Source organism: Gymnoscopelus braueri, assembly GCF_963280865.1.
Source record: "Gymnoscopelus braueri genome assembly, chromosome: 1".
NCBI classification, from domain to species: Eukaryota; Metazoa; Chordata; class Actinopteri; order Myctophiformes; family Myctophidae; genus Gymnoscopelus; species Gymnoscopelus braueri.
This window is the reverse complement of record NC_137603.1, coordinates 39,243,330-39,271,180: the sequence shown is the minus strand read 5'-3', so window position 1 is coordinate 39,271,180 and position 27,851 is coordinate 39,243,330. Positions and strand designations below refer to the sequence as shown.

The following is a 27,851-nucleotide window of genomic DNA, read 5'->3' as shown; positions in this document are numbered from 1 at the left end:
AGACAGAGTTGGCATCCAACCCACCCTTCCTCCTCTGCCAAGACACTGTGGGCTGGGGAATACCTGCAACACACAGACATTAGTGTGAGAAAGAAAGAAAGAAAGAAAGAAAGAAAGAAAGAAAGAAAGAAAGAAAGAAAGACAGAAAGAAAGAGAAAGCAGACAGGATTTATTAATCCCATTCAGGAAATTCAGAGAGGGAGTATGTGTGGGTGGGGGGAGTTAGAGTGAGAGATGAAGACAGGAGAGGAGGGGCAAAGAAAGAAAGAAAGAAAGAAAGAAAGAAAGAAAGAAAGAAAGAAAGAAAGAAAGAAAGAAAGAAGGAATGTGTGATCAACTGTGATAGAGGACAATATAAAACGGAGAGAGAGATAGAGAATGAAAGGAATACAGATTGATGTATGTACGGAGGAAACAAAAGACAGACAGGGAGAGATATTAACTAGGACTCCCAATTTACTTCCATCCTCCTCAAAAGCAACACCCTCCATAGTAAATGTCAACGCCTGTATGAAAGCTTGACTTGAGCTTGGTATCGATTACCAAGACAAGACATACATCCTCACACAGACCTCCTCACTCATCCCATTGTGGGTGATGAAAGTGGCTCATGAAATAAAATGATTTGTGATGGTTGCCAGAAGTTGCATTAAGGGACATAGTGTTGTGTGTACATACCTGTGTGTACATACCTGTGTGTGTGTGTGTGTGTGTGTGTGTGTGTGTGTGTGTGTGTGTGTGTGTGTGTGTGTGTGTGTGTGTGTGTGTGTGTGTGTGTGTGTGTGTGTGTGTGTGTGTGTGTGTGTGTGTGTGTGTGTGTGTGTGTGTGAAACAAATACACAGAGTTGCAGACTGACTGACAGACAGACAGACACAGATACAGAAAGAGACTCGGCACACTCTACTCTACGGAGCGCATATCTCCACCAGAATGGGTTGCCTAGCCAGGGCTGTGGAAGTCGTGAAGGAAGCTACGGGGGAAACAGCAGTTCCATGAGATACGGTGAAACTTCTCACATTTATGGTGCCCCCTATGGGCAAGTTAAAGTTGCTCGGGAGTAATACCTCCATCAAACCGATTGAAGACTCGATTGATCTCATTGGCCCGCTCACTGGTCCCTGACACTGCAGTAGCTGAACTGTACCCCGTACACACACACACACACACACACACACACACACACACACACACACACACACACAGTTTAACAATTTATTTATGTCCACACACAGGGAAAGCATACAGGGACACAAATATTTTAGGTGCATTTTAGGTGCATTTTAGGTGCTTCTCTGGTGGTGTTCTGTTGAAGACTGTCTCTAGCCCTAGTCATCATGGCTAATTTCACCTCGTCCACTGCCTTTACCCCATCATGATCCCCAGCCCTGAAGGCACTCTTCTTCCTCTTAAAGTTGTACAATGCAGAATCACAAATAACGATTTTTAGCAACCTCTGCTGGTCACTACCGTCACTGCTTACAATTTCCGTTGTCCTCGATTACCCAGAATTCCATTCGTTTTCACCGGAAGCCGGAAGAGTTTCAAAAAGCGATCTTTTAATTGTTTTATACTATCTACGGATCGTTTCTCTTAGCCAGTGGAGCATTAGTTACCATGAGCTGTGCTTTCTTTTTCTCTTATTTTTCGATCTTCCAATCCTACATTCTCTTAAAATCAGTGTGAGGTTCCTTTGTGTTATTAGCGCGATAGTTCCTGGCCAAACAGGAAACCGTTGCGGTAGTTCCTGGCCGACGTCATGACGTTGGCCAGGAACGTCATTTTCCCGGGAAAGTCCCCCCAGTCCACCACGTTCAATAGAAAATATATAAATAAAAGGCTTCCGGGGGTGAAATTCATGGAGTGGGTGTTGTGAAACTTTTGCCACTCACAAAAGATATACAATTTAACTTTAGTTTTGTTGAAAACGTTACCTAGTATTACTTTAAGGAAGGCAATGATTTCCTGGTTCATCCAGGGTTGTTTTTTTTTTGCTTTTTTGAAGTGACACACGCTCTCAGAGAAACAGATGTTACACGAGGGAGGTGCTGAAAAGCTGAGAGAAAAAACTAAACAAAAACTAGACAGGTCGCAATTCAGGGCAATTGCAAAGTGTGGTTGCGCCGACGCCGGTCGCGGGTCGCCGCCGCCCGGACTTGAGGAATACGCTTGGAGGAATACCGTCGGAGGCCGCGCGACGTGCCATTCGAATTTGGTGCTGATTGGATCCTGCGTTCGTGATACATGGCGTTTTGATTTGAAGAAATAGGCCCCTCCCACTAAAATAAATAAGCCCCTCCCACAAATGTAGCGGGCCAATGACATCGTCATGTCACTCCTGAGATCACCTGCTTTTCAATTTGAGAGGAGTGATCCCCCCAAAAATCATGTTTTCGCATCAAACGGTTACGTTTTGCGCAGTTGTGGCGCCCCCTATGGGTCAAAGTGGAAATGCTTTTGGGGATTCGTTGAGTAAACCACCCTCGACATGTGATTCAAATTTGGGATCGATTGGACTTTTCGTTCGTGATTTTTGGCATTTTTGGTAAAACGGGCTCCTCCCACTAACTTTGGAAGCCAATTACGGACGAACGGTAAGGACTATCAAAATGCCGTTTGGATAGGTTTATCGCATGAGTCCATAGATCGCGTGTACCTATTTTTGTGAGATTTGGAAAAAGAAATTAGGAAAAGGAGCAAAAAGTGTGTTTTGAAGAAAATTCAAAATGGTGGAAAATCTATCCTGACGCAAATGGGCGTGGCCTACATGGGGAGTTGCGTCGTGACCCAAGGAATCCAGGTGAAAATATGTTTTATTCTACGACCTACGGTTCAAGAGTTATAGGCCAAAAGGTAAAGTGGGCTATTATAGCGCCACCATGTGGCAGACTGGTGTGATTCTTTTTTAAATAATTTTGCAATAAACTATTAACCTCCCCTCCAAGTCTTGTAACTGTAGCCCTTATGGTTTCCGAGAAAAAAATACTTGAATGGGAGATTTTGCAATTCCCATTAAAGTGGATGGGGACATTTAATGCACGAATAAATCAATATAAAAAAATCTATCCAGACGCAAATGGGCGTGGCCTATATGGGGAGATGCGTCGTGACCCAAGGAATCCAGGGGAAATAAATTTTGATTTTACGACCTACAGTTCAAGAGTTATAGGCCAAAACGTAGAGTGGGCTGTTATAGCGCCACCATAAGGCCGACTGGTGTAATATTTGCGCCAATTACATTGTCACATAACTCCTGAGATCACTTGCGTTTCATTTTGAGAGGATTGATCCCCCCAACATAAGGTTTTTGCATCCAACGGTTACGTTTTGCGCAGTTGTGGCGCCCCCTATGGATCAAAGTGGAAATGCTTTTGGGGATTTGTTGAGTAAACCACCCTTGACATGTGATTCAAATTTGGGATTGACTGGAATTTTTTTTGTGAAATTTGACCAAAATATGTGGGAGGAGGAGCTAAAAGTGTGTTTTTTCAAAATGGCGGAAAATCTATCCTGACGCAAATGGGCGTGGCCTATATGGGGAGTTAAAGGGGAAGACCACCCATTTTCAATATTTAACTATGTCATTAATATAGCATAAAGGAGTTGTGTGGAAATAAGAAAATTTTTAAATGTTAAAAATTTTAAATGTTAAACCCAAATTGATTTTGGGTTTAACATTGCAAATTACACCATGATGAGTCATCACGGTGTAATTTGCAATGTTAAACCCAAAATCAATTTGGGTTTAACATTTAAAATTTTTAACATTTAAAATTTTTCTTATTTCCACACAACTCCTTTATGCTATATTAATGACATAGTTAAATATTGAAAATGGGTGGTCTTCCCCTTTAAGTCATGACCCAAGGAATCTAGGGGAAAAAATATTTCTATTCTACGACCTACGGTTCAAGGCCAAAACGTAAAGGGGGCTGTTATAGCGCCACCATGAGGCCCAATGATATAATTTTTATTTCAATAATTTCAAACAATATTATAAACCTCCCCTTAAAGTCTTGTAACTCTAGCGCTTACGGGTTTTGAGAAAAAAATACTTGAATTTTAGTTTTTTCATTTTCCCATTAAAGTGGATGGGGACATTTAATGCACTAATAAATCAATATCAATTAAACTATGTAACCAATCTCTTAGCAAAGTACAAGCGCACGATTCCCGATGAAGCCGGTCATTTTGACATATGGCACGAAATTGGGAAAAAAAAACTGTGTGAGGAGTAGCAGCCTGAAATAAAGTTTATCTAGAATAAAGTCGGTAGAGTACTATAGTCTGGTTGCCCATTCGGGCAACCACACTAACTAGAGGCAGATGCCACCAAATATTTTTATATAAAAGACGAAGATGTTTGCTGCTGCTATTTCTGTACCCGAAAATGTACCTCCCCACTCACCATGTCTGCATCAACAGCAGAGTGAAGCGAAGCAGGCAGACTGGCCATGCTCTAGTCTGCACCTCCAGGCAGACTCAGAGTCAGTTTCTAGCGCAAATCAGATAAGGTTTAGATAAAGTCTGTAGTAGGTATGCCTATGGGTCTAACAGATCGTCATGCCCATTCATCAGTCCATTGCCCCAAAAGGGGACTGATGAAAAAATCTACCACTTTGCTTTGCAGACTTGGGCCTCAGGGCCTAAGAATGTGGGCGGACTGTAAAAAACTTGACCCCCCCACCTTTGAAATCAAAGATACATCCTTTCCTTGTACATGTGTATCACATGATTCCAGAGACGCCTCCCAGCCTTCCCGCCTGGCAGAGATAATAAGCAATGATTTAGGCGATGTGCAATGCACTTGTTAATAATTAATAATACATCATGTAGTATTATAACTAGCATACGGATTCAAATGCAAATGCAATTTGAACTTTGAACTTGGCTGGTGCAGCCATCAGGGATATCTTTTCTCTCGGCTAAATATATACTGTATATACTGAATATACTGTGTGTGTGCGTGTGTGTGTGTGTGTGTGTGTGTGTGTGTGTGTGTGTGTGTGTGTGTGTGTGTGTGTGTATATATATATAATATATATATATATATATATATATATATATATATATATATATATATATATATATAGGCCTATAGGCATATATATATAGGCATGTCACTATGACTCAGACATAACCATAAACAAACCCGATACGCCAATATAGAGGTATGTCTGGAGGCCCGGTAGTACAGAGCCACAGATCTGACCACTATGCCCATATATGGTCATTTGCATATATGGGCATATACTGATGTCATCAGGGATATCCATATATGGGCATAAAAGGGACAATGACCAACAGATACAGATATCTCCATATATGGGCATAAAAGGGACACAGGTAGACAGATAGAAACAGACATCTCCATAAATGGGAACAAAAGGGACTCAGACAGACGGGTACAACGGGTACTCTGACAAAGCCCCTGACATTATGACTCAAGACATATTGGTCGGATCGGTGGTGCAACGTAGGTGTGAGGTCCCGCATAGCGGCCCGAATTCTAGTCTAGTACAGTATATATATATATATATATATATATATATACTGTATGTGTTTATATTAGGGGTGTGCCGATATATCGTCCCGCGATATATCGCGATATGTTTTCGTGATGAAATGTATCGTTTTGGAGAAAACAAAATATCGTTTTGAAAAAATATGTATATATATATTTTGGTCGCAATAATAATAATGTAAAAACAGAAGTATTTGTTTGCATTTGCTTCCCCCCCCCATATATTTTCATAAGCTTTCCCCCCCCCCATATATTTTCATAAGCTTCCCCCCCCCCCCATATATTTTCATAAGCTTCCCCCCCCCACCATATATTTTCATAATAAAAAAGTGCCATGTATTGTATCGTATCGATGTCGTGAGCCCAATATCGTATCGTATCGTTTCATGAAATTAGTGTATCGGCACACCCCTAGTTTATATGTACTGTGCTTTACCACAAATTGCTTCTCTTGAGGACATTAATGTTTTCAAATAGCCCGGGTTATACTTCATTGCATGATGGTGTTGCGTGCCAAACATAGCCGATCTGCAAGCCCACAACTCATAGCATCCACGAGGCGTTGTGGTAGCGCAGATCAGCTATGTTCACTTTGCGACCCCTTCGTACGACAAAGCATAAATCAGGCATAAGACTGAGCTACAGGTTGCTTAACAGTGACAGGTGCTGATGCATGAGGACTGAATCCAATAAGGAATCCTTCAGAGGCCTGTTTGGGATCTCTGCCCAATCCTCTCAGCTCCTACCTACTTGATCAAGGTTATTGGGCACATATTTGGCTGATGGGTAGTCAGCACTGGCAATATGACTGAGTGAAAAAGTACACTGAGAGTCAATTTAACCCTGAGAGAGTACAAATGGAACATTTTGTACACTCTCCGAGATACAAATGAATAAATGAACACTGAGGGTTTTACTGTGTAAGTGTCTCCCTTCCCTCAGCAACTAAAACTGAAATGTCCTTGAACGTGGCATTTAATTTCCCATTGAGGCCCCAGTGGGAGAAGACTTGGGTTGTACTGTTTGTACTGTGTGAAGCAATGCACTGCTTAAATAAATCACCCTTCCTTCCTAAAATACTGTATATACACCCTGAAATAACCAAAGTGTGGAATTCCAGTGTATGGCATTCAAGCCAATTTGTAATGACGAGTGATTCGAACTGATGACTGGGATGTCAAATGACCCAGCAAGCCTGTCTGACAAACTAGACCACTAAAGACCTGGATAGCATGTTTGCTTTCCACACCATTACTCCTCAGCTAACTGAACCTTTCTGCATCTCAACACCATTTGGGAGGACCAGACTAGAATGCAGCAAACCAGGCTTCATAGGATACAGTTGAATTTTTGTTGCGCGTCACAGCAATTCAATGTGTGGGCCACATTCATTGCACACGAGACAAACATAGCACTTAAACAAGTCTCCTAAATTCCAATTCTAAGGGTTATTTACTGATCTGACATACTGGCGTGCACACCAAACCAAGTGTTTTAACAGATTTGTTGTTGATGTTGTTTGTTTTTCATCCAAATAGAAATGCTACAATACCTACCAGTTACAGGGCAGTCCAGAGTGATGTTGACTCCAGGGCGGACAGTGACCTGGCCTCCGACTACAGCCCTCAGGTTCCGGCCCGCTACCACGCCCTGATCCGACACATTCCTCCACGACACCACAATGGTGGGTGGTTCTGGGGATTCACACAAGTATAAAAAATACCTTAGACACTGAAGTAGAAGAAAAATTAAAGTGAAACTCAATGTATGCTGTAGGCTTTGCAGATTTTTCCTCGAGACACAGAACACACAAGGAAGTAACAGTAAATATAAGTTGTTCACACAGATAGATAGACCTTTATTGTTCATGTGGGGGAAATTCAGTCGCCAGAGGCAACAGAGCAGTTAAGTTACAGCTACAGAGTAAGAAAAAATACCGTCAATCAATAATGAACAACAGTATACTGTAGTATACAGTACACCTACCCGTATACAATAGCCCGCACAATGCAGAACAAAACAAAACAAAAGGTCACAGTGTCATCACAGTATCCTGCATGTACCCCTGCACAGGATTCTGGGAGAAATTGGCAAAGTGGCTCTTTAATGTACAGTATGAGAGGACAAAATACCCACCAGCCACTAGTACGTGAGATGCCTCGCTGTCAGAGCCATGTGTGTTGGTCGACGTGCACCTGTACAGGCCTCTGTCCTCTGCCGTGGGCTTTGAAATGTGTAGTGCTCCAGAGCTGTCCCACCATATCCTAGACACGGATGGAAAACAACATGTAAATGGTCTGCATCTATAGCGCCTTTATCCAAAGAGGTTTCACAATGTCTGTTACATTCACCCATACATTCATACACCAACAACAGAAGCAACCATGGTAGGTGTTAGGGTTTCGGTGTCGTGCTCAAGGACACTTCGTCACAAAGCCAGGAGGAGTCACTATAGAATGGAGCTGCTACGGAATTAATTATGTTCCTTATTGACTGTAGGTTGCAGTAACTATCTACTATACAATTGAGAGATCGTCTCTCTTCCGGTGGTGCGACTGAAGGCACTTCATTTGTTTCGGCGAAATCATCTCACATGTCACTACAACACCAGTCACAACGTGCGCAATTCCTTCACGCAGTTATTCGTCCACTTTTCATTGCTCAACACACATTTGCCCCCTCACACCATAATTAAATCCGTCCAACACAAAATTCCCCACACATTAGCGACACACCGGAAGGTGAGACCTTTTAGGAGCCTCAAAGACGTTGCCAGGTTGCGCGAGAGTAATACGCAATCCGCTCCGTGAATTTTCCTCCGGACGACAAAAGGCCAGCCACAAGCCACCAGGTTGATGCCAAAAACACCACAGATGGGGACAGACACGCTGGATCTATATAAATAACATACCTATGCCTATGGACCTTTCAATATATTCTACATATACATGTTATATATTATTAACAAAGGCTAACCTCTTGCTAATCCAACGTCACTTCTAATAACTTCAACGCTTACAATACCCGGACGTGGCAACACTACTCCACGTCGCACACCCCCCTGTTGCTACAACGACCATCACGGCATCACGGTCCCCAGTCCCCATAACGTCAGACTTTCCCATTGAGCCAACTTGCGCGCTACCCACCAACACTCATTGACTGGCTGGTATTTGTATGTTAGGAAATCACTACATAATTGTAACGTCACGCATTACTTCACCTGAGTTACATCTTCCGCCAGTTGCACTTCAATGTTCACATGAAATGAGAATACAGTTTAGTCTTTCATTAGCGCTGGCCAGCAAAAATCAAAATACAGCGTGTAGTGTGACGTTATGGTAAACAACGCGTTGCAAGGCTAGGATCAAGACACCAAGGACTCGACAGTGATGTCATTACTATGCGACACGGAAGTAGCACGGCAGAAAGACCCCAAGGATTCGTCGATGATGTGACATCACTGACGAATCCTTGGACATGTCACCGACTCAGCTTTTCTCCGTTGCTGGTAACATCCTGGCAATGCTCGGTTTCACACTCGACGTTGCCTGCATGTACAGTTTGAACTTTGATCACCACACATTGCAGAATGTATTTACACAACACATTTACACCAACATACTTCACACACATCACCTCACACGCACTCTGCCCCCCCCCCTTTGTGCCAGTTCTCAAGCACAAACAGAGAGAGAGGGTGGATCTATATAAATAATATACATATGGATATTAAATGGATATTTATATATATTCTACATATACATGTTATTTAGTATTACACACGAGAAAGACGGTGGATCTATATAAATAAGATGCATATGAATATGGCTATTATATGGCTATTTATATATATTCCATATATTTTATTATATATAAATAAATTACATATTACAATTATTATTTCAATAAACTGTTAGATATCATCATATTAGACATTACAATAATATGTATTATTATGTATATTATATCTTGTGCTATAATAAATATTATATTACTGATGTTATATATTATATTATTATATATTATTACATATAATAATACATTATTATATCAAAATGTTATATGCTGTATTACAGTACATAACACATATTTAACATATACATTATATCTACAATACAAATATACATACTATTATGACATATCAATACATACATATTTAAATATATTTTTACAATTTATATAATAGACACATGAGCCATACATGAGCCAGTCTTTACAACGGCTCTTTGAAAGGGGTTCGCCATGTTTTCATTTGTATCCCACGATTTTGTTGGCTAGGGGGCTAGGGGGCAGGGCGCCCGTAGGGCGCCCTGACTTCTAGTAATATAACAAGACGCATCTCACTTGCTCTTTTGTGACTTCCAGAAGAAGAAGTCATCTTAAATTCTACCTGTTTGTGAATAACTACGCTCTTTTTAGACATTAGATTTGAAGGCTGCTATGCGGCACAAGTGTGTGTGCATGCATGCGTGCTGTATAGCCTGTTCTATAAAAAGATGAAGGTAACTAATCAAGTGAAACAACTCTGGTCTGCTGTACCAGTAACTGGCCTAAGAATGGACTGGAGAAATAATTGTATTTCCTAAATATGGGTCAGACTTGACAATAAACACTTAATTGCTTTATTGCTCCATTTCTCTCTCTCTCTCTCTCTCTCTCTCTCTCTCTCTCTCTCTCTCTCTCTCTCTCTCTCTCTCTCTCTCTCTCTCTCTCTCTCTCATAATAATAACAATAATAATAATACTACATTTTAATAATACAAAGTGCCACAAGGTTTTAAAGCATTGGCATAAAAACAGCAAAGACAACTAAACAACTATATGGGAGCCTACTGGGGATAAAGGGTCAATTTAAAAACTAGGTAAAATCAGGGCATAGGAAAAAAACGCCCAAGAATAACTAAAACTGTGCTGTTGGGTGACCAAAATCTTCTATTATCTCAGTCATAAAAGATGTCTGTGTTTTAAAGATGTTAGGTATTTTTCTACCTATCTTCGCATCTGTCAATCTGTTCACCTGTCTGCCAGCTGGTAAGTCTGTCTGTCTGTGTGTGATTGCCTGAAGAAGAGCATCATTCGGCTGTAGCAGGCTGCTAGCAGCAACAATAAAAGCTCCTAGACATCAGATTAAGCACTCAGCTCTACCTTGAACAAAATAATATAATTAGAGATGTATGGGAGTTAAGGGTGAACAGAAGTTCTAATCTAAGGTGAAACATTTTGGTATGGGCTGGGTGCAACTTTTTAAACCTGAATCCTATACTTGTGCTGTGAGGAGGATGTAAAAATCGTATGTAAGCTGGTGGCATTTCTTCCAGCTCCTCGTTAGGGAAGCACATATAAAAGTGCTATCTGCAGGAAGGCTAATAGCCAAAACGCGTTAGCCAGATTAAAGGTTTTGCATCTGAGCCCCTTTTATCTCGCATCGTTATTTTGGAGTGCCGCTGTTTTTTTCACTTAGGTGGTTCTTTTTTTTAATTGGTTATCTCTACAGCTGAGCATCCACCGCTCAAATAGCACACAGAGGAAGTGCACCTGCTCTATATCTCCGATGTTTTGTAGTGTATTTGTATTGTTTTGTATTGTATGTAAAATATGTTTTACTGATTAATTGAGTACAATGGACCCCAATGGAAAGAAGCCCCAGGAGTATTATCCTTTTAGCATAACCGTTGACTGTACTACCTGTACTGTTAATAATCATGTTAATAAAGTATTCAATCAATCAAAACTAGAAAGATGCACTAACTCTGCAGGCTAAATGCTAGCCTTTGCCTTTACCTTAGTCACATGCACGTTCTAGGAGACTGGCACATTCACAGCACCTGGACCAAGTAATATTTCTTGATAAAGTGTACTGAAGTAACATATCTTAAGCTACTGCTCTTTCATTTCTTTCTATCTGAGGATGTGTGCCCAGCCCCCGCGCCCTAAGATTTGAAAGAGAATTATAATGAAGCAAATCACATGCAGTAATAATAAATGGTTTTTGGAGTTTATGAATTATTTAGTAAAGTCAAGCCAATATTTGTAGAGCAGCAAATCACGAGAGGTTATCTCATGGCACTTTTCATGTAGAGTAGTCTTTACGGGAAGTCATACATATTATTTATATATTTTTTATAATGTAAACTAGGGATGTCCCAAATCAAATCATATCATTTTCAAATGTAACATACAGTACCCGTTTGGCACCTCCACATGTCTGTGACTGCAAGATATGGGACTGAATTATATTAGTTTTGGTGCAAGCTTCATCTGCACTCTCACTGCAACATCTGAATAGAGTTTGGTTCCTTTTTAAAGCAGGGGTCGTCAACGCTTTTCAGGCCAAGGACCTCTTAGCTAAGAGAAAGAAATAGCAGGAACCCCAACTACATATTGTATAAAATTGTGTTGCAGACCCTTACCCTTAGTTCTGGCCATTCAACTTTTAAAATAGGCTAAACGTGTTTAGATCTACTGTATATCATCCTTTTGTGAGTGCCATTACTTTTGGATCCCATCTCCTGGAGAGTGAAGAGTTTACAGTACATCCTATAGCCCAAGGAGACGGTCAGCTCCATGTCAGAACTCTTTATAAAATTCCATCAGCAGGGTTTGTTTTGTTGCTGAGAAGAATACTGCTCTCGTTTTTGCTTCTTTTTGCAACATGATATCCTCTCTTCGACAATCAACTGTTCTGGGCTGCTTATGTACTCTGTGCGCATGCACAATGCAATATTGTCCAAGTCTGCTTTGAGTTAACGTTGAGAAGACACGGCTGAATTGTGTGCATGGAACGGCTTGAGTGTTAAGTGGGAGTTGACATTCATTCAAACAGGGCTTTTTCATTTAAGCACAGATTTAATTAGCGATGTTAATGGAATACCCCCCCCAGGGAAACATCCAACCGCCGCGTTCACAAGTCAGGGCCCACCATAGACTCATACTCCGCTCACTACATCCCATATCCTGGAGAGTCAACTGATCTGCAATCATATTAGTCGTTAGGCCAACTGTGGACAGACTACATCCCATAGCCTGGAGGAACAATTGCTCTGTGATTGGCTAGTCTGTTGTTAGGCCAACTGGCCGACCACTGCTGTAACTTCATCAGTCAGTCAGTCAGTCAGTCAGTCAGTCAGTCAGTCAGTCATTCAAACAAACACATGTCCGTCCATTGGGCTGGATCTGCTGGTCCAGTCAAAAAGGGAGAGGGCCATTGAGGCCATGTGGCTTATTATGTGGGATGTTGGATCTAGCAAGGAACATATAAACCATTAGAGCATGGAAAATGTATGCTCACGGCCCTGGGAACAGCAATAGCTTGGCTTTGTAGTGGAGCTGTGGTGACCGGAGATCACACTGAACCTGTAATATAAAACCTGGTTAGGACGGAACGCGAATACACCAGTCAAACACACAATGGAGTTACAGACCCATTATATGTATGTTGTAGATACACAGTAGAGCAGATGTTTTCATTCACGTTAACTCACATCTACATCTGAGTACGCGGAACAGTAGATGTGATCCATTCAAGACCCCTTTCCAAATCCTTGATCATTATTGGCCATGCGTTCCAAACCTGCTATGCCATTAGGGAAAAAGATAAATAGGATTTTCTCATTTCTCTGATTTCAACCGAAAACAATGAATAACTTAAGTCTTGTAAAAAAAACGACTGCACCGTTATGCCATAACTGCAAAAAGTTATGGAATAATAATAATAAAACTAACAAATACAACAGGGTGCCTACGCACTGCATGCTTGGCTCCCTGACTAACAAATACAACTACACACTGTGTGCTTGGCCGCCTAAAAAGGAATGGAGAACTGTTTGCTTTTAACAGTGGGTCAATAAAAAGGTCAAACTCAGCACAGTGCATCACAACACTCCAACTGTTATCACACTTAGATGGATTATTGCTTTGATAAGATGGAGTCAAGGGCAAGGACTTGAGCCCCAGAGAGCCTCTTAACACTCTGCTGTGATTGTGAATTTCAATCAACTATGTCTCTGTTTGCTGTCTGTTTTCTATTGTATTCAGTATTCCCTCCCCGGTGGTCATTGTTCAGAGCTTATTATGCCAGACACACACACACACACCCTCCTCCTCCTTGGCAGTCCATCGTTGTCGAAGATGACGTACACACACACACACACACACACACACACACACACACACACACACACACACACACACACACACACACACACACACACACACACACACACACACACACACACGAGAAGGCATCAGAACTTCACCTCTATGGGGTATACTGTGGTGAGGACGTGTGTCCAGACTGCTGCAGGGCGGGCAGAGGACAGAGGCTAAGGGAAGCCTCTCACCAGGCCTCTGGGCCGAGCGCTGCACAGTTCCACCAGAGTGCCATTCAGAGATGCATAGAGGCCTCTCGCTCGTGCTCCCAGGCTCCTCTGTGCCGCATGAGACCACGCCGACCCTGCATGTTTAGCAGCGTTCTGACAAACCCAAGGCAGCCTGGCTCAGTGGGCTTTTGAGCTCACTATACAATAACAGCGCACAGTCCAGGGGCTGTCACCGCCTGTTAAGGAGAAGGATATCGGAGAAATCAAGAATAGGGCATGTCGTGCGAGGGATCGGAGTATAGGGGGAAAACACTCTCTCTTTGGAACAGTCAGTCAGGGCCGTGTGTGATTGGCAGGGCCTGGAGCAATGGCGCTGATGGCTTCCATATGAAAGTAGCCTGCTCCCACACATGAGAGCCGACGCGAGTGACAACTCTCAAACCTCAACCAACGCTTCATGCCGGAGTAGAGCAGATGCTTTTCTCGGAAGAGAGGGCGCTGCATTTTAATTGGCTAAAATGTTACAATGTAAGCCCTCACTCCGCGTGTGGTCTGTGCATTCTCACGTTAAAGGCCATTCCAAAGGTCATCAATATTCACAGGCCCTCAGCTCCTGGCGGAGGCAGAAACTCGATAGCTCCATTCGGTTGTAAATCACTCTAAATGCTATGCATCTCATTGTGTCCGCAGGCTGATAAACATGTACATCATAACATAGGAGCTCTGTGTACGGTTCCTCTGTACTTTTCTCTGGACAAATAAACGTCAGTGAAATTGATCAGATTGAATGCATTATTTATTTTTGTGGCCGCCTAACTGCCTGTGCCAGTGGTTTAACACATGCAGCTTCACCTTCCTGCATCCTAATAGAAGACATTTCGAAACTTGCTGAGTGTGTAGAGTTACAGCAATTTAAATAACTTAAGTTATTTTGCATATTGCAGTGTCATCACTCACCCTGCCTTGGGAATTACCACTGATGCCAGTCTGACCTGAAATATGCTGATCTGTGCCACCCCAAATTCATAGTGCATTTCCTTTGGCTGCATCCATACAATCTGAATCCTATCTGACCATCTATTGATTTGTACTTGATTTACGGGGAAATACTGGAGTCTAGACAAGAGTGCACCATCCAGGGCAGAGGGTAGTGAAGAGAAGTCTAGAAAGGAAGTGCTGGTGCTTAGCAGATTGTTATGTGACTCAGTCTGCATAAATATGGAAGATACAGTATAGAATACAGAGGCCATTCTTGGCAGCAGGTGCTTCATCATATTAATCAGTGCATTAAGCACCCCTCTGCTGGGCATTTATGGCTATGCAGGGGAGTAGACATGGTTCAGAGTTCAGGAATAAAGCTGCCCCTCAGAAGGGCATTGCCCTGGCAAGCTGGCACAAAGTGACACGCTCACCCTGACCCACACAGCTGGAATTACACAGGGAAGAGTACTGAATAATTCAGAGCTGCAGGCAATATGGAAACATTCATGAGAGATACATTTTCTAATCCACCAAGTGCCTTAATTATTTATTGATCATGAGGACATCCTTGTACATGGAGATATCAATGGAATGGGAAATCATCTTTATGTTCTCCCATACAGAAACACCACAGTCCTGCATGCACTTTCCACCTTGCAGATTTGTACAAAGCAGCCATATACCATAGTAAATAATATCTTATTTTTTTCTTCAAATTATTCACTTCAAAAGAGTTTTTTTCCGCACTTACTGTAGCTCTCTCGACAATTTATGCCAACTCTCCAAATAAAGATATCTTGTTTATTTAACCACAAATAACTCACACATACCCACACTCCGGTATTATTTTGAATAATCTTGGGTGTAATTATTTCCACACATACCGTAACAAGCTTTGTGGTCTTCAGCTTATTATTTGCTTGTAATACTGTGTTTTGATTTAAATTCCCATGAATACCTACTCACACCTTTCAGTATATAAAACAACTTAATTGCTCAGAAACCATATTTAGCCAACAACATCCCTGGCTTAGGCCTTGACTGTGGTAAATATGCATCAACAAGAGTAATGCAAAAAAGGTTCACTCTTAATACCTGTAAAGCTTACATCAAACAACGCTGAGCAAAGCTGTCAGTTGAGCTACTAGGTTGGAATATACTGTATACACCTCTCTCTCTCTCTGTATACTGTACACACACACACACACACACACACACACGCACACACGCACACACGCACACACGCACACACGCACACACACACACACACACACACACACACACACACACACACACACACACTAGAGCTGGGATCGGGCTGATTTTTTCAGCCCGAATACGACCCGTTACCGACAGCTTTGTGTCCGACCCGAATCTAGCCCGACCATTAATTATTAATATGCGTCCGAACCGGGGCCCGTAACCGACGCTTTTTTTCACTCGCATTTTTTTTCTCTCTTTTTCTTTGAGGAACGCTCTTTATTAGTCAGGCAAGGTGCACTGCAGACTACACATTATAACAGACATTATTTTGTCTACACTTTACTTTACACTTTATTTTCTATATATCAACAATATGACCGATCCGAATCGAATTCCGACCACCAATTATGCAAATGCGTCCGACCCGTGCACGGCCCGCCGGGTACCGACGGGTACCGACGGGTTTCGGTCGGGTATCCCAGCTCTAACACACACACACACACACACACAGTGTGTCAGTTTGACATGTTTGTAGGGTGATAGCTATACCTGGCGGTGCGCTTTAGAGAAGCTCTGTCTTTAGTCCATTTTATTCTGGGCTGTGGGACTCCCTCTGTGGGACAGAGCAGGATTACGGACCTTGTGGCGTTGGTGAGGAAGGCGGTGTGTCCAACAGTGATGTTGATGTTCTTCTGGAAGGTCGTCAAAAGGTGCTGCTTCTGTCTGATGATCACAGGTCTACGTTCAAGTTTCTCCGCAGAGCGTTCGGACCAGTTGGCCAGTCTGCCTATTGAAGAGATCAAAGGCATGTCCAGAACAAGTAGTGACTTCTTATCCTTGGCTTCCCAGTGATCTCTAAAGTAAAGAGTGTGTAACAACACTGCAGTAAAAACATGTTGATGTTTTTTTTACATGTTAAGGACTACCAAAAATTACCTTTAGCCTGCCCTGTCTCCTCTCTTGGTGTGTTCCAACGTTGGACAGTAGACATCTGGGTCAAGAGGGAGGAGATGAGCTGTGAGGCCTGGTCCTGACGGATCTCTCCTCTGTCTGCCCGCAGAGTGAGGTTAATGAGCCTCTCCTCCAACCTCGGCTGCAGAGAAGCCTCCTGGACACCAGGTGGCAGCAGTGACACACTGACCCCGGTCCCCGACGGCAGCAACGCCGTACGGTGGCTGTGGCATTGAGGCATCGTCTCCTCCCTACTCGGAGTCGGACTGAGGGTAGATTCGGGCTCCGGCAAGGGCCCACCGGTCACCCTGTGGCCACTGCCGATCAGCTGGAGGGTGAAGATATCTGAGGCAGGGCCAGCAATGCACTTGTACACACCAATATCACCTGCTCCTAGAAGATGGATCTTCAGAGAGCCAGACTTGGTGATGCCCAGGCGCTTGGAGCTGGGCAAGGGGCGGCCATCTTTGAGCCAGCGGATGTAAGCCTTGGGGAACCTCCTGACGGGGCATTTGATAACCAGGGAGGTCTGGGGGAGGAGGTACGCATGGCCGCCGATGGTGAGGTGGAGGCGTTTCTCCGGGCGGGTCTGGATGTAGATGCGGTGGAGACCCATGAGCCATGGACATCGCTTCGCTTGTTCCTCATAATCCCTGTCCTTCACCGGGTGTCTCACGGTCTGCTTGACTTGGTTTGTGACCGGCACTTCCGGAGACTCCTTCGACGTCTCTTTGGGTCTCATGTCCTTCTTATGCTCTGGTGAGACAAAAAGAAGAGGGTCTCTTCATACATTATGGTATTGGTTCTCAAAGTGGGGTCCGGGGACCCACAGGGGTCCTTGGGGAGGTACCAGGGGGTCCCCAGCAAAATGTGTTAATATAGCGTCAAAATCATTTTCACCACTTTAACCATATTTTATACTTTGGCTATTCAAAAATAGCAGATATACAAGCTCATAGTGCTTGTAGATCTGCTATTTTTGAAAAATCCCTGGCTCAAAAATGTTGTGCGATGGGGGTCCACGGCCAAATACATACACAACATGAAAAAGTTTGAGAACCACTGCATTATGGCATATCGTTGCTGTTGGGCAGAAACCTCCCATCTCCATATTCTAACTTTTTGTGTTTTTCCGTAAATTAATGCCCTACTTGATCACACTACAGCGTCACACAAAAGCATCAAAAGTAGCAGATCCGCAAGCTCGAAACGCGGCACGAAGCGACGCGTTTTGAGCGTGTATATCTGCTACTTTTGATGCTTTTGAATTTGAATCCTGAAAAGTAACAGTTTTGGACATTATGAGGTTTACACCCGACAGAAACGATATGTATGTCATAGTATATTATACTATGCATTGTATACAGATGTACATTGTACTATGGCAAATGTATGCCACTTCCTCAAACCACAGTACACATTGCGCAAAACATTTGTCTACTTCCAGGGGTGGAAAGAGTAATTAAATACTACTGAATTAGAAGTACTGTTACTTGACTTAAATAGTACATTATATTATTATAATATTACTTCTCTAATAAGAGTACTTCTGTTGAAAACTACTCAAGTGAAATAGTGCAAAAGTAGCTATTTTGAAGACACAGAATAACAGTTACATACATAATGGTCACAGTTAAAGGGCCAATGAAGCATCCTGACCGCGACCAATTTCAATATTAATACTTTGCGAGAAAATGAGAGTACTTGTAATTAATTACTTTCCACCCCTGTATACCTCTTTGTGGTATGAGTGTGTTCTAGTGAACACTAGATAGTGATTAGTTTAATCCCTTCAATGTGTGTTCTCGAATGTCCTCATGCACTAATACTGTATGAGAATCAGTTTTGTCCATGTTGTTAGTCCTGTTTATCGTTTCCTGTTGGGTTGTCTCCGTACTAAGTGCCATTGCAATGTCCTAGCATAAACATTATAATTGGCAGTGAAGTGTTTCTGAGTTGACAGGTGGTCCATTCTGTTCAGTGTATTTTTCTTTATACTAGGCAATAGATAGCAGAGAGAGTTATGAAGTAGGGACACAGAGGAGAGAAGGCTTTGGAAGAATTCACAATAACAAGGGTACTGTACAACTATCCGTAGAGGAAAGGGTCTTCTTAACCTATCCATCACACACTGTGTGGGTGGACACACACACACACACACACACACACACACACACACACACACACACACACACACACACACACACACACACACACACACACACACACACACACACACACACACACACACACACACACACACACACACACACGCACATGTGCATGCATAAGCAAAGAGTAAATGATCTGCTCTATAATCAATTGGTACACATCCACGTAAGCAAAGAAACATTGTGCACATGTTTCAGCTTGTTTCACATTTAGCATGAAGCCAGCTGAATTCCAGACAATAGGAAGAAATTATGACATATAACAGGTGTGCCTCTCATTTGTGCACGGTTCAAAACATCAACAAACCCAGAACACAATGTAATTTCTACAGTGTGTGATTATGCCTGTAAACCACAGTGATTGATGGTTGTGCTTAGACTGTGAGAATACATAAAAACACTCCCTCCTGCCTTGGAACGCTTGAGGTATAGAGCCACAGCCAAATAGATTTGACATCCATCATTAACGGTGATAACATCATCTAGACTAGCGAACAGCCTTTAAGAACGACGGGTGTGGTGATAAGATGGGACACGCCGTAATCCTGAATTTGACCTCTCACCCTCTCAGACGAGAAAAGCCTGGGCGTAAAAAAAATCTTTTGGGTAGTGTAATAAACCTAAGGCAGTGGAGAGGTGTGTGATCTCATCGACTACAGTGAGGCAGTAAACACCCTTTATCAGCGTTTCCCACTTTCCTATCCTGGGTGGGTGGGCTCTGGGGGACGTACAGTAGGACAAAGGCCAGGGGCTCTGCTGTCCGCTGTCCTGAACTCATTATTCATTCAGGCTCTGTACAGTAGATCTCACAGCCCGTTCTGAGTACAACTTATGAAGGCCAAGGTTGTCGTGCTATTTGCTTCTTCTTTTTTCCCCCTGGATTTCAACATGTCGTCCCTATTTTGGGCATGTCATTAAAAGTGAAAATGTTTTAAAATTGTAAAACGTATTTAGTAAAAGTCTTTCCAAAAAAGCACATTTTCAGAAGGTTTGAGACCTCAGGTGTTGGTATACTTCACCCCTCCAAGTAACAACAAATACAAGTTTCTTCTACACAGTCACTTTGACAAGGACCAGTTCCTGGAATCACACATGTGATCATCCACTTTGCCACCAGTCTGCAGGGCAGTCTCATACTGTATCACCTATCATCATGGAGACATAGACACACATGCATTATTGCACACACAGGTGCACACATGCTGTGTAAGTCAGCAAACAGAAACACATACAGTATACACAAAGACAAATAGAGTATTTCCAATTCTTGCTGTGTCCCAGCTTTGGACCTTAATCTTTAACTAACCAAAAGTATTTATGGAAAGAGTGTTGGCAGCAGCAGCTGGAGAGGACAGATCGTCAAACAGGCACACGCAAACAAACACACACAAGCACACAAAAGCCGGCTTGGCATTTGCGAGGCATTCAATCATGCACTTTATGGTCTCTCTCCCTGGTTGAAGTACGTTTAGAGGGACAGTACAGATTTACACAGAGGATTCTTCTATGAGAGTTGGTGGCTCCCTGTTGATGCTTGAACAGTGTGGGGATTCTTTTGTTTTTAGTCAGCAAAATTTAATTTGTGTTCATTTAACTGAATATGAATGTGCTCTACCACAATTCAGCAATTCCTACACTGTAAATGTACCCGTAAGGCAGTGGTGTACAAATAGTGGGTAGTGAGCCAAACTTGGGTTGCAGGAGATATCTACTGGGTCACAGAATAGTGTACAGAATCTTTTTAAAGTATATGCAATACATTAAACAAGTTTAAAAATCAACAACAAAAAACTGTTTGTTAATTGTTTACTTTTAAAAATGAGAACACAATGAGTACTGAGTGTTTTTAAACTGAATTACCTGTTAATCATATATGCTATATATATTGTTTACTGGTACAGTATGTGCTAATTGTTTATATACTTTTAAGAGCAGGCTTTGTAGTTTTTGATCATTCAAACATGCAGTGGACCACCCTCTTATTAAAAAGCCCATCCTAGTTCTTAACAACTTCTGACCATTCTTAAAAACAAAATATCAAAGTAATTTATTCTCAGCTCTTTGTTATTTTTTTGGACATTAGAAAAGCCTCTATTTATAGTAATACTGTATTAGAGAGAGACAGGAAATGTGGAGAGTAGGGGAATGACATGCAGCAAATAGTCCATCCGACCGGGAATCGAACTGGGGACTCGCTGATCAGGGCATTTTGCCTAATGCCTGACATACTGTAGAGTCCCCGGTTTATTGTCGGACGGACGGACCTTGCAGCTCCCCTACCCTCTCTCCGTGTTTCCTGTTTCTCTCTCCACTGTACCTATCAATACAAAAAAGGCTTACAAAAGTACCAATAAACTGATGAACTGTCATGTCTGAAACTGTGGGGAGGTGGAAGAATGTTGTACTGTAGTCCCTGGGTCTATAACTATATCACCAGTTTCTTGGCCACTGAGGTGGTGGGTTGTTAACATGTACAACACGTTAGCATCAAGTAAAGCCTGGAGATTATTTTGGCCAGTGTTTTTTTTTTCTCTTTTTTTTTCTTCAGTTGCCCGGGTCAAATGTTAATGTTCAAAGTGAGAACAGGATCTGTTGATAGCTTGATAAAGTTGAGACTCGCAGGGCTATAGGGTGTATACATTGCTCACAGCCCCATGGGTAATCACTTTCCAGACATATATACATTTGAGTTCTTACTCTCACGAACAGTGTGTTCACTGAGAATGTTTGATACGTTTGTAATCTGGCATGTCAGGTCTCCATGCAGTTCCCCTTTACTGAACACTCACATCAGATAACACAAGCACAACTGTACATCTGCAAGCAAAATGTGGGAGAAAAGATGTGTGTACTGAATGTGCGTGATTGCCTGTTGATTGCCTGTTGATTGTGTGTGTGTGTGTGTGTGTGTGTGTGTGTGTGTGTGTGTGTGTGTGTGTGTGTGTGTGTGTGTGTGTGTGTGTGTGTGTGTGTGTGTGTGTGTGTGTGTGTGTGTGTGTGTGTGTGCGTGCGTTTCTTACTGGGGCAGGCCATCATGCGACATGTGCGTACAAGGGGTGGGGAGGGCAGCCCTGCACAGTTCCCCTTGGCCAGCGTCACTTGGTGGCCCATGGCCGTCAGCCTACGACACGCTGGGTCTCTGCGCTGGACCCCCAGGCCACAGGACACTGAGCACTGCATACATAAGAGGTGTCATTAATTCAAACGTAGACAGAACAGAACAGAACAGAACAGAACAGAACAGAACAGAACAGAACAGAACAGAACAGAACAGAACAGAACAGAACAGAATATATCACAGTTGTCATCGGGTTGAGTTCACATGTGTTCCACATTTGTTACCTGATAATTGTCCCAGCCGGCACTAATTTAAACGACTGTAACGTTTAGAATAGCATCAAATAGAACAGACAGAATACAATACAAGGACGAGACCAGAATTTTGCTCGACTGGAAGGAATTTATCTTGAAAAAGCTAGGGACTGGCGTGCTCTGTCGTGTTTGTTTGTTTGTGTAGCCGAGATGCTCTTGGCAAGGGAAAAACGATTGAAAGAAAGAAAATGCCAAGGGCCACATACTGTGTTGGTGGTGGTCTCAGCGTGTCCAAGGGGCAGGACTGACCTGACAAAGGCCACTTGGCCAAAAACGTGTCGGCATTTTCTTCTCTTTCTTTCTTTTCCTACTTTTCTTTCCCTCTCCCCCAACCGAGAGTAATACAGTATAGTGAACGCAGAAATGCTGAATATTGTAGCCATATATACAGTGCCTTATCTCCGTTCACTTGCCAATCTCCTCCCCTCGCTCTCTGTTCACTCACCTTGCCCCACTCTCCTCCGGCCATGAAGGGCAGGCAATCAGTGTTGGCACAGGCCCGCTGAGCTGAAGGTCTGTGCCCCTGGCAGGCCCTGTCGCCCAGCCTCCGATAGGCCCCTGTGGACAGCAGCTGTTTACAGTAAACCTTACGCACCTGGACGCCCCCACCGCAGGACTGGGAGCACTGGAAAAGAGAGAGAGAGAGAGAGAGAGAGAGAGAGAGAGAGAGAGAGAGAGAGAGAGAGAGAGAGATGGGAAGGGAGGGGGAGGAAAGCAACATCCCACAAAAAGAACGATGAGCAAAAGTGTGTTCATACGCATGCATAGAGACACATGCATATTGTGTGCATGCACGTATACTGCAGTCCATACCGGCTGCCAGGGCTCGGTCTCCCAGACAGGAGGACAGTCCACTTGGTTGCAGGGCTGAAGGATGGCCGGTTTGAACTCCATGCACTCGTCCTCTGACACGCTCACACTGCCCTGCTGGTCGACAGAGAGCAGGCGAGTGCAGTACACGCTCCTGGTGTGGATGCCCACTCCACAAGACGCAGAGCAGTCTGTCCATGCAGTCGCCTCCCATCTGCAGAGACATAATGCATCATAGCAAGTGGTTCTCAAACATTTTAATTTCAAGGACCCCCATAACTCAGAGGGTGTACAAATGGAAACAAATGGACACATAAGGGGTCCATTCGGTTCCAATTGTACACTCTCAAGAGTTACAGACCTTTTTAAGCCATTAAGACCTGACGGCCCGATTCTACACATGTCTTCTAAATCCAGTTTTCAGTTTTCGGAGAAAATAAAACGTATGTTGCGTGTATCAGTGGTGCTCAAACGTTGTGTAAATGTTTAAAAAATAGCAGATCTACGAGCTCATTGCACGGCACGAAGTGACGCGCTATGAGCTTGTAGATCTGATATTTTTGAACAGCCAAAGTATAAAATATGGCTTCAATCAGAAATGAAACACATGCTTTCCTGGTTTTAATGGCTTAACACATTGGGTGCCAGAGGTTTATTAAAATATTATACGTTGAGTGCCAGCATTTCTTCCATCCACTTGCGTTATACATTTCGTGCTGTGAGAAGCCCTGACGCGGAAGTGCATGTAAACAAAGCGTGCGTGCGAGACGGCGGAGGGTCCCGACTAACGCCTGGAACAATAATATTTCCAACGCGACCCTCCATTGCAGCGTGATCGCCGATCGAAAACGGCTCGTTTCCACCACATTAAAAAGAAATGGAGATATTAAGCTTTTAATCAAGGAGATAACATTGAAAACGCCGACCGGAAGGATTTTTGACATGGAGCCACATCCAGCTAGCCTGGTAAACACCCCCTCCCTCCGGAAATCTCATGCATTGCATTGCATTTGGTTTCAGGAAGGAGGGTCTGGGATTGCTCACAGAGTAAAGCTGCCCGAACCGCTGCGCATACGAACCAATCAGCGGCTGCTAGGGGCGGGATCATCCAATCACCTGCCTAGTAGCTTGAAAAAATGAAACTCCGTCTGTCATCGATTCTGCGCCCGAAGTCTCAGATGCAAGTACGCTGTGAAACAAAATGTGTGTCGCAAGCTTCTTCCATTTGACGGAGTGAGGTTAACATCCAGCCTCTTCTTCTCAGAAACTGCTTGGGTGATGTCAAAGTTTCGTTTTAGTGGCCCACATGTATAAAGATAGAATTGGGTCAAAAACGGTCCGGACCGTTTTCGGCACTTCTCGTTTGGACCCTCAAAAACGGTCCGGACCGTTTTTGGCATTCAATGTGTTAAAAGGGGCCACACCATGAATTTCATTTTTTTTTTGGGGGGGGGGGGTATTTTTTGGGCTCCCCAGTGTTTTTTTTTTAACATTCAGTCATTCATTCTCATTTCAGAGATTTTCAGAATGGGCGTGTCTGAACAGGCCATTTCAGAATGGCAATGCAAGTGACATCACTTGCATTGCCATTGCATTGATGCTGGCCAGACAGAATTGCTCAGTAGCCCCCCCTGCCCAAGAGGACGTTTTGGTATTGCAGCTGAAAGTGCTGTATAAGCCAGAGACAATTGACTTGGGATGAGTATATCTGAGTGATGATTTAGGCTCAAACCTTTTGAAAAAGGTTTGAGGGACATACACCATATGATATTAAATATCAAATATTTTTTTTAAATTCATGGTGTAGATCCTTTAAGGATCCATTTGGTCCCTGGACCCCACTTTGAGAACCACTGCATCATAGGAATGATATTAGATGTACAACATTTAGTTTACACAGCTGACATAATCAATAGTCGATTAAACAATCAACAGTAAATTAACTGACATACTATAGGTTTTAATGTTGTAACAATTTAATTAGTGATTATTCATGTAACTATGCTATTTACAAGTTCAACAAAATGTGAATGCTTGTCTTTGTTCATATAATAAACTTAAAAGTTACTGTGTTTTTTGACTACAGGGTAAACAAACAGTATAAGCAATTTCAAGACTGGTTGAGAAAACATGAGTATTTATCATCACTTTGTACTTTATTACCTTATTTTACAGTAATTTTATGGTCTGAATGAACAGCTTAGATTAACGGAATAATCAAAAACATTTATTATCAAAGGAAATTACCATCAGTTGCAGCTGACAAACAAACATTATATCATAGTTATCAAGTATGTGGAAAGCAGTTAGAGGAGTGTATAGATGGATACAAAGATACATAGGCCTACATACTGTACATACATGAAGGCACACACACAAACATTTTTCTAACTTGGGGGGTTCAGTGAGACTGCAGATGGCACAAGCCTGCATACATCTACTGCACTGTACCACATGGACCTCATAGAGAGCACTGGCCTCTTTATTGCCCTCATAAAGATCATAAAGTAATGCTGAACACAAGGCAAGAATGAGCTCTCTCCCCACCAGAGTGATGTACAGCAACCACTTGCAGAGAGAGCGAGGGTAAGAGCAAGAGAGAGAGAGAGAGGGGGGGGGGGGGGGGGGTGCAGAGCTGATATACCCCACAAGTCTCTAAAACAGCCTCTGTGTGTGTGTGTGTGTGTGTGTGTGTGTGTGTGTGTGTGTGTGTGTGTGTGTGTGTGTGTGTGTGTGTGTGTGTGTGTGTGTGTGTGTGTGTGTGTGTGTGTGTGTGTGTGTGTGTGTGTGTGTGTGTGCGCGTGTGTGTGTGTGTGTGTGTGTGTGTGTGTGTGTGTGTGTGTGTGTGTGTGTGTGTGTGCGTGTGTGTGTGTGTGTGTGTGTGTGTCTTAATGTCTGCAGCTGCTTCCTGTATAAGTCCATTACTAGAGGAGAGAGTGGTAAATCAAACTGAATCAGACACGCCCCCCCACTCTGTATGACTACTGGATGACTGGATGGACAAACATCCATCTACTACCCTGGAGCTACATTCACTTTCAGCACACATACACACACACACACACACACACACACACACACACACACACACACACACACACACGCACACGCGCACACACACACACACACACACACACACACACACACACACACACACACACACACACACACACACACACACACACACACACACTATTACAGTATACACGTATTTGCTAGTACAGTATAACGTATAATCTGGCAATGTAAATAATATATGACGACTACTGCTGTGTGCTAGTAGGTTGCAGAGGAAACCAGACTTACTGCAATACTGGAATAAGCTGCTTTGTCTAGCTGGTACAACAATCATCCTGGTGAAAGTTCGGGATCACCACATTAAAAAGAGCTCAAGCTACAAATAGGGAAGAGGCCAAAAGTGAAATATTCAGTTTTATATTTTGAGTTCTTCTGCCTCAAATTGTTTCCTTTATATCGCACCTTGGTAAAACACTGCTCTTATTAAAGGTAAACAGAATTATCTTTTCTTAATCAATTTTTCCTGAACGCTCTTGCACACAATGGCCCGCACAGCCAACTGTCCTGCTGACATTGGCAAGCCTACAGCATATTGGAAAAACAATTTGTGCTCTGAGTCTGCATGCGTGTGTGTGTGTGCGTGTGTGTGTGTGTGTGTGTGTGTGTGTGTGTGTGTGCGTGAGTGCGTGCGTGCGTGCATGCAAACGTGCGAGTGCGTGCATGTGTGCATGCATGCATATGCCTGTAGAAGTATCTGTGTGCATGCTAGTGCCCACAAACTCATAACATGATGGTGAAAATGTTCTTTCGTGAGCGTGCGGGCTGACAAGCCATTTAGAATCAATCAGCATTTATTTCTTAAACACAAACCAGGACAGCGTCTTTGCCCAGCACTTAGCCTTGGAACATAAAAGGGTCTCCGTGTATTTCTCAACATGCACATACAGCTTTAACTTGTGGGCCAAAACTGTCCTACGGTGATCTTAATGATATAGAACCGCGCTGAGCACAAAACAAAGTTTAATTTTCTGCCATGCAGAAAGCATCTTTAAAGCAACATTAATCATCAAATTTGTTTTGTTTAAAACATTTTCGAGAGTAAAAGAGCTTTTAGTTTCAGATGTTCCAGAGGAATTTATACGTCGCTGTTGGCGAAAGAGGACTGCTGCATGACAACCCTCACAGTCTAGGAGGACAGAAGGTATTAGATTCCCCATTCTACACTATACCAACTCCATTTAAGTTAGAACTGTATACCAGGGTCAACATCAAAGCCATGTACAATATGCAGTCCTTGACTGGTGAGTACCACTTAATGTGGGAGATGTGTATTATTAGCTGCATGCTAATCCTTTTCCCAGAGCCTGAGTTGTATCCAGCCTGTGTATCCAGGAGAGCTAGTGGGACAGGGCACTAAAATAAGTCATGTCTCCCTGCTGCTGCTAATACACCCACTGACCTGGCGGCTGGCGTCACTTCCAGGGTTTGTTTGCTAGATAGATT

At 43.0% G+C, this 27,851-nt stretch overlaps 1 protein-coding gene across 1 annotated transcript in view; it reads right to left on the bottom strand.

Moving 5' to 3' along the window:
* The window catches only part of adamtsl3 (ADAMTS-like 3), a 163,618-nt gene that overhangs the window by 10,054 nt on the left and 125,713 nt on the right, over positions 1-27,851 (bottom strand). The window contains exons 18-25 of the mRNA XM_080436224.1: positions 23,334-23,544; positions 22,966-23,145; positions 22,169-22,322; positions 16,963-17,733; positions 16,576-16,813; positions 7,659-7,786; positions 7,079-7,216; positions 1-63 (exon numbers count right to left, since the gene is read on the bottom strand). The exon at positions 1-63 is cut by the window's left edge and continues 120 nt beyond it. Of these exons, the coding sequence (XP_080292350.1) occupies positions 1-63; positions 7,079-7,216; positions 7,659-7,786; positions 16,576-16,813; positions 16,963-17,733; positions 22,169-22,322; positions 22,966-23,145; positions 23,334-23,544 (1,883 nt within the window). The remainder of the gene's footprint in view (positions 64-7,078; positions 7,217-7,658; positions 7,787-16,575; positions 16,814-16,962; positions 17,734-22,168; positions 22,323-22,965; positions 23,146-23,333; positions 23,545-27,851) is intronic.